General features: G+C 23.2%; 1 protein-coding gene across 1 annotated transcript; it reads left to right on the forward strand.

Annotated features, from left to right (window-relative positions):
- Positions 1 to 433: 433 nt before the first annotated feature.
- LOC129607945 (myosin light chain kinase, smooth muscle-like) lies at positions 434 to 14,660 on the forward strand. The gene is made up of 6 exons (XM_055519214.1): positions 434 to 866; positions 11,333 to 11,426; positions 11,592 to 11,795; positions 13,742 to 14,083; positions 14,140 to 14,292; positions 14,367 to 14,660. The coding sequence occupies exons 1-6, from the start codon at positions 830 to 832 to the stop codon at positions 14,554 to 14,556; spliced, it is 1,020 nt and encodes a 339-aa protein (XP_055375189.1). The 5' UTR covers positions 434 to 829; the 3' UTR covers positions 14,557 to 14,660.
- Positions 14,661 to 16,869: the final 2,209 nt, after the last annotated feature.

Raw genomic sequence — 16,869 nt, forward strand, 5'->3', positions numbered from 1 at the left:
TGTACATCTAGAATTGAGAGTGTTTAAAAGTGAATTCAAGTCAAGTGATGCGATTAATAGAATATGGATGATTAGCATAGGGTAAACTTTTAAGTAAAATTATTTCCTCTTTTAAAAAATAAAAAGAAAACAAATTCTCTTGAAATTGGGTTTATGTTGATAATTTTTTATCGATGACTATAAATTTTAATGCAGGACTTAACTCGATAATCGTAATAATTGTACAACTCTCTAAAAGATACATTTTTTATATTTATATATTGGAAAATATTTTGCAGTTTATTATGATTGTTTTGTTTTTCCATTAAGTAGATAAAATTAATTTATAAATATTTTTATTTTTTTTAACATCAGTGCGCAAACAGACGTGTGGTATACTATTTTAAGATTATGCGCAGTTAATTTAAAAAAAACGAAAAAATTGCTTTTAGCGAATTCGCTGTAGTCAAACATTTTTATGATTGGAATAAAGTTCGGCATAATCTCATTTATTTTTCTATTCTAGTAGTAATTTTAATTTCAAACGGTTTACTTTACAAGTAAAAGCATTGAAATTTCAGATTTTTTTTTTTGTTCGGCCAAAAGAAAATATTTAGCATTTAAAAAGAAGCAATAGGATTTTTAAATTTTAATTTAATTTTGAGGAAAAAACAAAAAAGAAAATTAAAAAAATATACTTGTGTGTAAATAAATAAAATATAATCATTGATAATTAAAAAAATCATTATGATTTTTAATTAATTTTATTTTTAAAAAACTAAGTAGCTAGTCAAATTTAAAATCGCTTCAATTTGCTATAATTTTATATTAGTAAATATCAAAATTAATAATGATATATGTTGACGAAGACGATCCAATAGAGGATGGTTAGTTTATCAAAACTTTTTTGTATATTTGTATTATGTATGGAATAAAATTAAATTTAAAACAAATCTGGAAATATATTATAATGAATTATACATGTATGTATATATAGATGATAATATATTGAAAACGCGTATAATTGCCAAAATTAATATAATGTAAATACATAAATAAAAGCAACTTAAAAAATAAATATATTGAAATTGAATCCAGAAGAAAAAAACATAAAAAAATATTAATAGGAATTTTTTTTCTTTTTAAAAATAATTGTGGCATTCATAATATTCCATACAAAAAAAAAAGAATAATAATAAAAATATGAAAACAATTTGAAAAATCGTGAAATTTTCAAGGTTTTTTAGCCGACTCTGTCTATGTACATATTTTCAATAAAAATCTGCTAAAGAAAGAATGATCAGTTGAATTTCGATAATTTTTATAAAAAAGAAAAATTTTTTAAAAATGTCAAAGTCAAAGAAATTTTAGTTAAAATTAATTTAAACATAAATATATTTTTGTATAATTAATTATATACATACAGTCTGTTTATAAATTATAAATACATACCATGGTTGTATATATTATGTATATATTCATACATATTTTGATATGTAATAATTATTTTTAAACAAATTTCTGTTTGTTTTATTAGGAACACTAATATTATGGTTAATATACCTTTAATATATGTACGTGCTATACTATATACTACGTAATTTAATTAATGGAGCAAAATATTTATTCTTGCATAAACGAATTTTTTAATTTTTCCATATAGTCATGGTCGCCTAGCATTCCAATGAAGTTCGACGACATGAGAAAAAAAAGAGCGTTTATTTAAAACAGCCAGTTCAGAAATTCCTCAGTATAGTAGCTTCAATCGATTTGATCTATATTAATTTTTTTTTATTGACAATTATTTCTTGACATTTATTATTATTTTTACCAGCAATATTTTCAATATTCAATTGGAAATGCTATTTTAATGTAAATATATAATTTATATTTTTCTTAAGTGCATAATTCAATTTTTCATAAAATAATTATATTTGGATGTATTGATAACTCGTACTTTTAAAAATTTAGTAAGTTTTATATGAATAACTTGAATAATATTAATTTGAATGCCCGAAATATAACAATAAAATAAATAGATTTAAAAATAATACTAATTTTAAATAGGTATTTATAGTGTGTGTAATTAATATTTTATAATATAAATGTTAAATCCAGTGGTGTTACATAGTTAATATTGTTCTTAAATGTAATATACTTACATAGTATATATACATAGTTATTTATATTTATTTTGGAAAATTTATTATAAATAAAATTTTGTCTTTTGGTATTTAATTTATGACCAATATAATTTTTTAATTTTTATGATATTTTTTTTAAAGTAAATTATTTTAAGCTAATAAATTTTAATGATGAATATTTTGTAAAAGAATTTTTTTATATATATATATATTATATATGTATTTATTTAGGAGAAAACATGTATTTATTAATAATATGGATTTTTGTTTGAAAAGGCAATAAATGCGAGAAGAAATAATAAAAATGGGAAATAAATTTCAGTATAGGTGATATTTTTGTAATAATTATAAACAAGATGTTAATATTTATTAAAACAAGAGTAAAATTAAATTGCTTTGGAATTAAATTTTATAATAATTTTATGCAATAGAATTAATAATATTTTTAATTAGAAATTTCGTTGCAATGGTATAAATTTGCAAATATTACATAGGGATTTGGAAACTTTTATTACATTTTATTTCAAAATTCAAATCGTAAAAAATTCACATATTTTTTTTTTTTTTGTAAACATATGCTTACGTATTTTTAATCTGATAAAATCCATTTAAAATTTTCACGGAATTGTAATGAGGTTGATGAAAATTTTGTCTTTTTTATAAATTCATAAAGCTTTTCCTTATCGATGTTAAATCAGACAACTGAAATTATTTTACTTTTATATAGGATAAGTATAATGCATAAATTTTTTATTCAAGATGTTGAAAAAAATCCTCTTAAAATATTATTTGTTTTCCTTATATATTATATACATATGTATTCGAGTGTATTTTATTGTATAGAGAATAATTTTTAATATTATTTACCCATATGTAAATAACCCCATAAAAAACAAATGCCTTGAAAAAATAAATTTCATTTATTTAACAAGTTTAAAAGAGAGATTCTTTACATTAAAATAAAATAATTAGAATTTTTGTATAATTAAATTTAATTATTGTTTTATTTTTTATTAAGAAGAAAAAATAAAGCGGAAAACAAACATTTGGCATTAGAAATATTAATTTGTATATTATACGACATAATATATGTATATTGTATAAATGATATAAATATATCGTTTCTGTAAATCAAAAGTATGCCAAGTCAACTTTTGAGCCAAATTCTGTTTCTTTACTCGCATTAGATTTTAATATTATATTTACTGTTGATTTTAAAACCATAGGCCGATTTACGTTTTTTGTCCGTTTTTTGAAGTTTATTTGTACATATTTAAAAAATTTCCTTTTTAAATACTTTCCCAATTCACAATTCTTTTATAAAAAATTATTTTAGGACTCTTTTTTGTAAAATATAAATCTCGTTATTGTTAAATTAAAATGTGCACAAAATTTGGCAATGAGTTTGCAAAAAATATGCATTTATAGAAGCCCTGTAAACTTGAATCATTTAGTATTGGAATTGTCGAGAATGTCAAATTTTGTCAGCTTTTTTTTTTATTTTTAAAATTTACCAAATATGTAATTAACTTGTTTAATGACTGCAAATTATGAAATAAAAACTTACATTTTTTCGTTATTATTGCCATTAAAGCTAGACACATAAACTCAAAATTTACATTTTACAAAATTTACAATTTCAGTGTTCATTGAAGCTGAGTTCGTAAAAGAAAAATGTGCATATTTTAATTTTATAAAAATAGTTGAAAAATGAAATTTAAAAAGTTTTACTAATTATACATTTTATCTAATTTTTTAAACCGTAGAAGAAATAATTTTCACATATAAAATCATTGTCCTGCAAATTTTTCAAAATATGACTTAGGATAATTCTGATGTAAAGCGACTGTATATAAAATAATATGGGTATCTTAAAAAGTTAATTAAAAGATAATTTAAAATTTTCGGCATATAATATGTTTGTGGTTTATATGTAATAAAAAGGGGGAAAAAAGTGCGTCACATTTAATTTAATTCATTGAAAATTCGGAAAATAAATAACGGAATTGCAGAGAAGCAAAAAAAAGCTATACTAATTTACTTGTACTTGACTTTGTGAATTTGAAAATTTCTTGGCAACTAAATGCCATGATAAAAATACATGTTAAGAGAAATAGTTAAAAAACGTTCTTATAATTTTAGTTAAATTATAATTAAATTTTGTATAATTATAATTATATCGTATAAGATATCGTATATGGTATTTACTATATTTGTATTGTAAAATTCTAATTAATTTTATATAGAACATGCTAAACATTAATTGTATTATACAAAATTTTATTTAAATCATTATGAAATCTTATTCAACTAATTCGCTTACATATTCCATTTTTTCAATTACGCCCAATGCTCCCAACATATTCGGAAATTCAGAATGTTAATATAGCATTTATATATATGTAGCTAATATAGTATTTATCGTCCTTGGCATTTTTCTGTTTAATTTGTCACTCATGATGCTATATAATATACAATTAATACTGTATGCATAAATATGTGTATGTGTAATTTTAAATTCGTAGAAACAGTGTTTTCTCTTTATAAAAAACTTTTAAAAGATCGTAAAGTAGTGAAAAATATTACCGAATAAAAAATGAGAATATTAAAAGCCGAGAATACCTCAAAGAAAAATTTAAGTATTTTTTTAAAATTATAGTAGAAAATTGAAAAGCTTTATTTCGAATGCGGCTCAAATTCGAAAATTCTATTTAGATAATTTGAAAAACTCTTCATTTTATAAACTGGTAGTAAATTTTTTAAATAATTTTCAGAAAATATATAGAAGGTATACCGAATATTTTTAATTTTTAATAAAAAAAATTCAGATTCTGTTCAATTTTATTTTTCATAAGTAACACAAAAATTGTCCGAGTAAACACTTAATTAAAATTGAATACTAAAGATTTCTATTTCTATATAAATAAGAAGTATACTGTATACATTTATGTAAATTAGTACGCACACATATTCACAGTTATTTTATGATATTAATAATATTAAATTTTATAAAAATATAAAATGATTTTTAAAAATGCCGCAATTAATTTGTTTTCATTGAAATTTTGAATATACAGAAAAACTGAATTTTAATTAACTAAAAGAAATGAAAAAAAAATTAAGAAAGAGTTTTATGTTTTTTATTATCGTTTTTGAATTTTTTTTACATACATACATAAGTGCATTTTAATATATTATTAGTTTTGTAAATATAAATTCCGTTGACAGATAATGAGTGCGTTGCATTAAGTTTGCGTCAAATTACTATTTATTCGGTATTTGAAGTTATGAAACTTACAAATACGAGGAATAGTGTTTTTTCATTGAGAAACAATGCAGTCCGGGATATCGGACTAGTTCTGCAATATTTACGTGTCTGAAATTTTGTCCCTAATTTAAAATTCGCTTTAAATTTTATTCACAATCTAAAGAAGATATTTAGGGGTATCGGTGTTCCTGGTATTTTTGACACACATATGTTGGAAATAATAAAATAAGGTGTTTGTGGTAAAGGTAGTATGGTAGGAAGATGGTGTTCATTGGTGCATTAACTAGCATTTGTTTGGCAACATTGGAATTATTTATTCATATTGTAGAATCATTTCGTTCATCAAATCATTATAAAGATTCAATTTTCATGGAATTATTTTTCATATTTGTTTTTAAATATTTAAAATTAAAAAATAAATTAGCTACTTTCGATTAAGAATAATCAATGATAGAAAAAGGAAATCATGTACATACATAAAAAATACGATATATGTATTCAACAGATCTAAATAATTTCTGGAATAGCATATTTCCTTTAAAAATTTTAGATCGAAAAATAATATGTAATACAAAACATTAGACAGATAACTGCATATATTCAGAAACAATTTAAAATGAATAATTTTGTAAAAATTCATACTGCTACATAAAGTTTTAGTTAGGCCGACAATTAATAAGTTTTTAATAAAACATAAGAGTAGTTACATTTTTAGTATTTTGAATATAGCTGTTTTAAAAATTGTGAAGCGTAAACGACGCAATAAAAAATTTCGTTCTAAAAAGTGAATTTTTATATTTACATATGTATATTTGGAATGTCCATAAAATTTACGTTATTTGAAATGTTCATGAAATTTTTCATTATTTGGAATGATCTTTGCCTTATAAAATGTTGAGCAGTACAACGGACAGAAGGAAATCAATTAAAATATTTTTCAGAATTTTTTTCTTTATTTTGAAATCTGCTAAAAATAATCCAGTAATTAATGATAATTATTTTAGAGAAAAAAAGAAAACTGTATTAATAATTAAAATGTAATTTTTTGAATTCTTATAGCATTTTTGTATTTATAAATTTTTCTGCTTTTAAGCAAAATTAAAATTAAAATTTTAATATAAATACATATATGCATAAGTACATACATACATATATATGTATATATGTACTTATGTATATATATTATCTATTTTTATGTGTATGTATATTATCTATTTTTCTTTTAATTAATTTTTCTTGTAAACAAATTTTTGTGGTAATAAAATCGTTAAGCAAAATGTAAAAATATAACATTTAACATGAAAGATATACATGTATGTATATGCAAATACAGTAATATATAACGCATAAATATACTTATAAACAGATATATATTGAAATATGGTTTCCTCAGAAAATAAATTCAACAGGTGTTTTCTGTATTTGGCAAATAGAAAATTTGTATTATAACTATATATACAAAAAGGAAAATAAATGAATATACATTTGCTAATATACACATTAATATACATGCATACATACAAGTGTATATGGTATTACATGTTTATAGAATGTTATACAAATGGAAATACCTATTCATATATTATAGTATAGCTTAAGTGAGTGAGATTCATTCATAAAAATTTAAAAATGAATTGTTGTAAAGAAATTTGGAATCAATATACACTTTCATGGTGGTGTTCATATATACCTATACATATACATTAATATCTATATAATATTATAAATAGTTTTAAAAAATATAATTGTATGTTGTTGCCAGTATATGCATTTTATTTTTGTAAGAATTTGTAAGCGCCTTTAATTATTTACGGAAATGTTTCATTGAAATGTTGTATAATGTAATTATGTATGTTTTTTTTTTTATTTATTTTCTTTTTAGAAAAATTTTGTGAATTTAGAGCAAGATGAAATACGAAATTTTAAGAGAATAGGGGAGAGAAAAAATTATATATAATTTTAGTTTATATATGTACATTGTTCAGATTATAGTAAATTACATGCACTATTCTCGAATAAAAGTGTTTAACTACAAAATTTTATATAAGGAAATTCTGTCCAAGTAAAATATGTTTCTTAGAATAAAATGTTATTCTAAATATGCTTTTATATATTAGAATGATTTTTTAGGATTTTTTTTTAATCAATGGCAATTTTGAAGGAAATTTTTGATTGTGAATTGTGAGCCCGATTTTCGATGTTAATCAAAATTTAATATCTTCAAAAAAGAAGCTACTTATGGATGTATTTGTAATTCACTTCTTTCAAATAAGACTCAAATCAAATAATATTGAAATAAGTTCTTATATTGCGAAAATTTTCTTAAATTTTTGGTAGCGAGTAAGGGGGCGTTAATTATTTTCTTAATTATTTCAAATTTTAATGCGGAATTTTCATATGATTTTTGGCTTTGTACATACATACGTATTTTACACGATAATACTATTTTCTTGTCTTAAAAATAATAAATTGTACTTGAAGCTAATAACAAATTGTCCTTATTTATTTCCAAAATATGTTCACTGCATTTATGTAAATCATAAAAGGGCAAGGTTAATTAAAATCGTCTTTTAATTTTAAATACATACTATATTCTGAAATAATAACATTAATATAATTCTAATTATTTTACGTAACATTTTGATTAAAATTTTATTTACTTTTGCATTTTAATTTCAATTTTTATAATATTTTCAAATCTGTATTAAAAAACCAACCCAAAACCCAAAAGGAGACATTAATTCCTTTTTTTTTTATTTCATTAAATAAAAATGTTTCGTTTGTATAATTCTATTAGTAAGAATTTATAAGGAAATCTAAAGTTAAGTGATGAACATTATTGAAATGTGTTCATAGAAAATTCATTTAGTTCCTGTGTATGTTCATATATAATGGTGTTTTATGTGTATTCCGTTCTTCATACATTTAAAAATAAATTTTTATTTTTTTACTTTTTTCAAATCCTTTTAAGTACATACTAAGTCTTTTATGTTTTACACATGTTATGTGTTGTATATGTACTTACATATATTATGAGATGGTGGACTTTTATGCCAATGCATAAGTGCGGACATTTGATTTTGTTTCATTATGAAATTTTGAGTACTTTGATGAAAATCATTATAGGACTTTATGCGCTATAAAGTATGATAAAATTAAATATTAAATATTTGAATTATCTTTATAGTTAGATGGCCGTATCTTTTAAATAAAATTATTTAAAATTGTATGTATGTAGCTAATACAATATGTTCAATTATAAGGTGGTACAATGTTAAGGAGGAATTAGATTACTAACTACATTAATAAAACTATAGTAGTTAATTTTTTATTTTGATCAATCCAATTAATAAATAATTAAATATCCCTTTCAAGTTATAAAGCAGTTCACGTTTTTCCCTGTAGGGGACCGAGGTTTTTCGGTCCTTTTCATGTCGACACATAAGATCTTTCATGATCCTCTAACAAATTCTCTAACAAATTGCAGTATTGCAGCTACCCTAAGCCGCGAGACTTCTATTATGGTCACAAGGCCCTTCCTAATGTATCTCAATCGAAAGCGAGACTCACATTCACATAATAAGTGCTCTATCGTTTCGGCCTCTTCTAAGAAGAGGAATTCCCTTTGCCCATCTTATTCAGATAGATAGACCATCGGGAGGCAGTGTGAGTGAGTATATTCACGAATTGTAACGTAGTTCATATACAATTAACTACTTCATTAGCTTATTTTAAATTTTCTCTTACATACTTTAATTAACCCTAGCTTGGATGTTTCATGTTATTTACTTATTTTGAATTTAAGTGATATAATAATAACTACTAGATTATTTGTGAGGAATAAGTTGATTAAATCTTAAATCTAATAGTTCTGTGTTAGATTAAAATAATGATTAATAAAATTACAATTTGTAATGATAAAATACATACTTTTATAGCATCAATATTAAAATATATATGTATTTTCCCAAATGTAACAGACTGACAATAAAATTTTTATAGAACAATTTATAAAAAGACTATAATAAAATTTACAACGGATATTACATAAAAAGGATTGGCGGCATAATATATATGTATATAATTGTTTATTTGTTTATGGTGATTATGTATTTTTCAACAAAAACAAAATTTTCTGTAAAGATTTATAGCCACAAATTGTATAAATATAAACATACATAATATATTTAAAGAAGAATGCGGAATAAAACTTTATTGTATAAGAACATTAAAAAGTTTCTGAAATGAATATTTTGACTTCCTTAACATACTGTATATAATATTCATTGGCAAACCATTCATTTAACTATTAAATTTATATTATAATAAAATAAACAAAATAATAATTAAAAAGAAGCTATAAAGTAGTCCAAAATATGTTATTTTTTTTTTATAGTCATAATTAATATTTGGAAAATAATATTATGACCTTTATCTTGAAATATCTTTGATGTTTTTCTTGTGTTTGATGTTATTTTTTTTTTTGCTTTTTCTAAACAGTTTATATAGAATTCAATATTTAATGAATGTATATGTAGATACATTTGTATATATGTATGTGGGTGATTTATTATTCACTAATATCGTCGATAGCCACTAAAACAGCTTTATTCTTGACGTCTCAGGATCTTATTACAGCAAAATAGTGCGAGGATATTTGTAGAATTTTTATGTATATAAAATCCGCTAAAAAAAGTGTAAAATTCATATTTTTATATAAATTAAATGAAAGTAGGAGAATCAATAGTGTATCTAATCATCTTATATAACTGAAATAAAGATACAAACAGGTTCGCCATTTAAGAATGAATATCTGAAGCTCACTCAGATTATGAATCGTGTTTAAGTTTGCCGTTAATTTTAAATTATAGATTTATTCCCGGGTTTGATATTGCCAGTTTGACGTACTGTAATAAGCAACTTGGACATGTTGCGCAATGAGTTGGTCACAACATCCCAAGCGTCCAGATGATTCTAACCTATGTGCCTCTTCCTAGCTAGTATGTTCATGAAATGTAAAGCACTGCCTCATCCTATGCACCATAGAATCTGCGAAGCTAGGTCCACGACTTTCCCATAGGATGAAGATGTTTGTTCACAGGGATTTGGAAAGAAAGTTCGTTATAGTCCTTTTCTTATCCATACTGTACTCAACAGTGCACAATGTACAGGCACTATACCGTATTCAAACAGTGTTTGCTGTATTTGAACACTAGTCAGCCTTCTAGTCTCATCTTGATCATGGCCATAGTCAATTAACATATTGAAGAAGTTCTAACGAATTCGGCCTTTGTTCTTGTTTCTGTGACTATATTTGCACCCTAATGAGCAAAAATGAGCATTTAATGACCTTCCACCTAAAAGAAAAAAACTCTGTTAAAAACAGTTAATCATTGCAGAACCATAAAGTATGTTCCAATTAACCGCCATATTTGGGTATGTGAAAGAAATGGTCGAAACGATAATGTGATCTGATGATTCTCGATATTACACTAAATTAAAAGAGAAAATTTTATTGAGTATTTTTTATTTTAAAAAATTTATTTGTTTAATAACTTATTGGTGAATTTTAATTTTGTGAAAAATAATTTCAAGATATTTCACTTAAATATAAAATACGATATAGTTTGGGACTGCTCTCAGTCTATGTGATTGCATAATATTCGGGCAGGTTTCTGTTGTATATTTGAATTAAAAGCTGTTTTTAATTTTCATGGTAATTCGCAAATATGCCCATAATATGTACATGTATATGTACAAATATAAACATATAATTTTTATAAATAATATATATATATATATATATATATATAGAACAACCACGTTACCCTCAAATTTTTATTACATAACAGCAATTTTATTTATCCTTTTTCAGTCTATAATATATAGAAAATTTATTTTTCATCATTAATATTTTTTATTTTTTTTCTCCCCGTTTTAGATGATATTTTAATTCCATATAGAGATGTTAAGGTGAAACATAATGTTGACCCAAAAACTGACTATGATATAATAAAAGACGAAGAGCTGGGAAGGTATAATTTTTATTAAACCCATACATATACTTACTTATTACCAAAAAAAGGACAATAACAAAATTGTTTTTTTTTGTTATGTTCTATTAAATATATATAAAATATAAATACCTTAATTCCTTTTACTTTATTACCATTAATTCTTTTTAATGATGTTCCACTTAGAGGATCATATGGTACAGTATATTTATGTCGTGAAAAATCATCAGGTCATGAATTCGCAGCCAAATATGTTCATGTTAAAAATAAAGAGGAAAGGCGCAATATGGAAAATGAAATTGATATTATGTCCTGTTTGCATCATCCCAGAATAATTCAATTATATGATGCGTTTGATAATGGCAAAACAATTTGTGTGATGTTAGAATTGTAAGTATAACCATTTGTATATATATATATATATAGGACCCTACATTTATATGTAAGTGTATTATGTAAATTTTGGTAATTAGACATTATGAAAATTACATTAGCATGAGCTAGAACTATCTATTAATTTCTGTTTATTCACGTATTACATTATGGAATGTAAAAAACATTTAAGCCAAGTAACATTATTTTAAATGTTTGCTTCATTATAACAGTATTTAATGGAATTTCTTTATAATCGCTTGTATATGTATTTTTGTATTTCCGGTCTTTTATAATAAAAAACAGAAAATATTTATTTTGTTAAGTGTTTTAAGTATTTTATGAGAATTATTCGTGTTGTTTTTGTTTTAAAACAATGTGTAAAATATTGGTTAAAAACTGTTATATGAATTTTGATTTATTTTAACAAAAAGACTAGATTTGTACTTAATCGACTAAGTCGAGTATTTCTCGATCTTATTCATCCAAATATGTCTTCCGTGCGTTTCAATTAATTAAATATATTGAAAAACAAATATGCATATTATTCCAAATCGTTATCTGAAATTAGATAAACTATAATAAACTATTATATACAGGTTGAAATAACTGCTCAAATATTAAAATGAATTTACACTAAAATACTGTGGATTTGACACTTTGTTTTAAGGAAGCAAAATTATTGAATGTAATAGAGTGACTCAACTAGAAAATCAATAAAATTTAGTATTAATTAACAGGGCCTGATAAAATTCAAAAGTGATATAAAGGCCCATGAAATCCTTTTAATAAATAAATAAATAAATAATAAAATTTAGTTGGAGAGCTTTTATATTAACAAAATGATATCGAGATAAAGAAGCTATATCGGTCATATTGCGGCATAATAGAGATTTGAGATAACAAAATTTAAAAAAAATAAACAAAAATCAAATTCAGAAATCATTGAATCAGAGCTTCCAAAGATATTTCAAAAACTGATTAAATAAGTCATATACACCTCATAGTATTCTAAAATTATAACTAAATCAAAATTTATTTATCCTTGTTGTTAGCTTTATCTTTATATCCTTTTGCGTATTACAGTAATAATTATATGGTATACTTTACATGGAATTGTAATGATTGTAAGAAATTCTAAATATATGATAGCCAGCACTATATTTTAATGATTAGAGAACATTGTCGGAGTATATACCTTTATAGTTTCATACATACATATGTATACAACTTCTAAATCTCAAAGGATATTAAGAAAATGAAAGAGTAAAAAATTCTTTCAAATCAAATCTGATTATTAATAATTTATTTTCCTTTTCTTATTATGTACTTTGTTTTTAATTGGAAAATTGTTCTCGAACATGAAAATGAAACATGTGGCAATAAATTATTATTTATTTTTAAATAATTTATTTTAGATTGTGCCAGAAGTATTTTTTTTAATATAAATAAAAAAAAATTCATTTGCGGAATCGATTTATTGCAGATTTTTGTTTTTAAATTCATTAGAAACTCTATAGTACTTAACGATGTTATGAATATTAAGTTATGTATATGAAACAAAGGCACAAACTTATTGAACATTTATTTTCATTTACTGAGATTATTATTAAACATGAAATGTTGAAAAAAGACCAACAATATCAGTAAATCATCAATAAATGAGTCCAGACAAAATTCACAAAAATCAATTTATATCTACATGTAAGTTTGTCCCTATAAGATGTCTTGAAAAACTCAACCTCATAAAGGGTTATAGTAAAAAGTTCAACTCCATTTTTGGAAATTTATTTTGGATTTTTAGTTTAAATTGGCTTTATTAATTTTTTTAATGATATTTTTGCTTACATTTATTTAATTCATAAAAAATTTTTGTGCTTATTGAATTATTCACAATTTTTTTGCACTTTTTACACTTATAAGTCGGTAATAACAAAGAAAAACTTTTTTTTTTATTTAAAAAGAATTTCAGGTGGAGAATTATTCGAACGTGTTATTGATGAAGATTTTGTTTTAACAGAGAAAGCATGTGTTGCTTTTATGCGACAAATATGCGATGGTGTTGGTTATATTCATAGTCAGAGTATAATACATTTGGATTTAAAACCAGAAAATATTCTTTGTTTAACAAAAACTGGTAATAGAATTAAATTAATTGATTTTGGTATGGCAAGACGTTTTGACCCAGCGAAAAAATTAAAAGTTTTATTTGGTACACCTGAATTTACAGCACCGGAAGTAGTTAATTTTGATGAAATTTCCTTTTATACTGATATGTGGAGTTTAGGATCAATATGTTATTTATTGTACTATATATAAAATTTATTTGTTTAGCTTTAAAAATAACTATTTATTATTTTAGATTATCTGGAATTTCTCCATTTTATGGTGATACAGATTTAGAATCAATGACAAAAGTTACTGTAGGAAAATATGATTTTGATGATGAAGCCTTTAATAATATATCACAAGATGCAAAAGATTTTATAAAATCTTTATTAGTAATGGATGGAAAGTAAATAACTGAATAATAATAATATTTTTTTTTTTTTAATTAAATTAATGCATTTTTAATATTTTTTTTTTTAGAAAACGTCTTACAGCAGCACAATGTCTAGAGCATACATGGTTAAAGAAATCACCAAAACAGACAACAGCTCTATCAACAACAAAAGCAAAATTAAAGAAATTCGTTATTAGAAAACGGTGGATAAAAGCAGTTAATACAATTATAGCATTACAAAAGATGGGAGCAAAAATTGATTTTGATTTGGTTTAAAAATTAAAATAAAATTTGATGACAAACAATAAATAAAAAATTAAATTTTAAAATAATAATTATAATAATTATTAAATTTGAATAAATTAAATTGTTTACAAATGATTGCATACAAGACTATTAAAATCATTTTGGAGTTTTATATAGGCTCATATTTCTTAAGAGAAGTTTTGTAAAAAATTTGATTAAGATTTCGTATGATTTGTGGGTCAACATTTGGAATTTGCATCTGAACTTAAGTCCGAACCGAACTCGAAACTCAAATCCAAACTTTGAACATAAATTTCTCAGAAATCTTGCATTTACATAATTTGTAAATTAGATAGCTTCTTATTGAGTACGGCTATATAGAAGAGCGGCATTTTTAAAATATTTAGTTTGTCACCTACATATGCTTACTATATTTTATTAATCGGATTACAGCCAATTGCAAAATAATGAAGTTTTTTTAGAAAACCTATTTGTACATATATGTATATGTACCTCCTATCTTAGCTTTGCTTTGTTAAGAGAAAGACGCTCATTTAGTAATTTATTTTTGTTTTTATTTTTACCCGATGTTATTGTTGTTTTTTTTTTGTTTCAATCATGTTAGAAAGATGAAATAATTGAAATGCAAAAAAGAGAAAAAATCAAAAAGAGTTGAAGTTAAAGCTGCTTTTAACTAAAGATGGAGATACGGTAGATATACTCCTATATTGTTAGCATATGTTGTGGCAGGTCCTTTTATATTTTTTTTTCCTTTTTGTGCATACGTATGTACATTTAACTTTTATTTTTAAAAATTCCTTTGTTAATGGCATCTGTTTTATAACATCCATATATATGTACATCCATAGGCATATATTTAATAAATTTTAGTAATCTACATGTGTATTTGCGTAGCTTAACTTTTGCATACTGTACATGCCATTTACTTTATCTTATTTGTAGCTACAACTATGTTATTGTACTAAGCTGGTGCTCTAAATATCACTATATATGTAGATAGGTACAATATTATAATTATTGTGTAAAAATATTATATTCTATTCAATATGCGCTTATATATGAATATATAAACTGGGTTTATTTGAGGAAGAATAAAATTGGATTACCAGATTTGATTTAGATTTGAAACCCCCTTGGGAATTTTACAAAGAGTACAAGATATTTGATTCAGATGTTGCACTTGTAAAAATGATAATAATGTTCTAGTTCAGAAATAGATTATTTAGTATTTATAGTGGTGGGGAAGTAATATAGCATTTAGGATAAATTAGATATAGATCAATATAAATAATTTTAAGTAATTTTAGGTCTATTTTTGGAGTTCGTTTAATTTCATTGATATTTTAAACATAATTTTTTTGTCGTAAAGTAACAAGAAATAATTTAAAATTTTGTGAAAATTTATGCGTTCTAACTATCTATAACTATCTATAACTATCTATATTTCTAACTATCTAATAAAATAATAATATTTATTTTTAAAAATTTTACTGGAACTATAGCAACTCTACAATATTATTTTTTAGCCACTTTTATGCAAGCACTCTTATATATTTTGGTGTAGTAAAACCACATTCATCCGTCGTTCTATTTTGCTTACTATTTCCCATTTCCTTTTGACGGAAAGCTTTCAAATAAATATATTTTGGTTTTATCTATATTTTTATTTTTGCATAAGTTTTTTTTATTTTGCATCGTATTTATTCAAATTAATAGCATAGGGAACGCGCATGTAAATTTCAAGTGACAATAAGAGAAAAATTTATTTTTAGTATAATACATGAAAATCTCTGGAAAAAAAATCAGAGAAATTAATTTCATGTGAATCATCATACAATCAAACGTATTTTATTATTTTTCTCTTTAAATATATTAGCTATTTAAAAGCCCCATAATGTGTAAAAATGAATTTGGATTAAATAAATAGTTTTTATATAGTAAGCACATTTTGAACAAATTAAATAAAGTAAGCAAGTAATACTTTCAGTTAAAAACAGCGAATTCACCAAGTTGTCAAGTTTTTTTGAGAGAGCGAATTCGCTAGCATTTGATATTATATTATAGCGAATGGCAGTATTGAACATTTATTAGAAGTATTTTCAAGAATCACAATAAAATTCTTTATACTTTTGACAAATTTGCTTATACAAAGAACTCTAAAATGTACTTTTCGCACGAATTCATTAGATTTATAAAAAGCCTATGTATTATTTCATTATTATTGCATACTTTTAGGGAAAGAATAAGAAAGGGTGCATTATGGAGTTAAGATAAATATTTTATCAAATTATTTGATAGAAAGACATTTGCTACCTGGCCTAA

This window comes from Condylostylus longicornis, unplaced genomic scaffold (assembly GCF_029603195.1).
Source record: "Condylostylus longicornis isolate FDR11 unplaced genomic scaffold, ASM2960319v2 ptg000030l, whole genome shotgun sequence".
In the NCBI taxonomy this organism is placed as follows: domain Eukaryota; kingdom Metazoa; phylum Arthropoda; class Insecta; order Diptera; family Dolichopodidae; genus Condylostylus; species Condylostylus longicornis.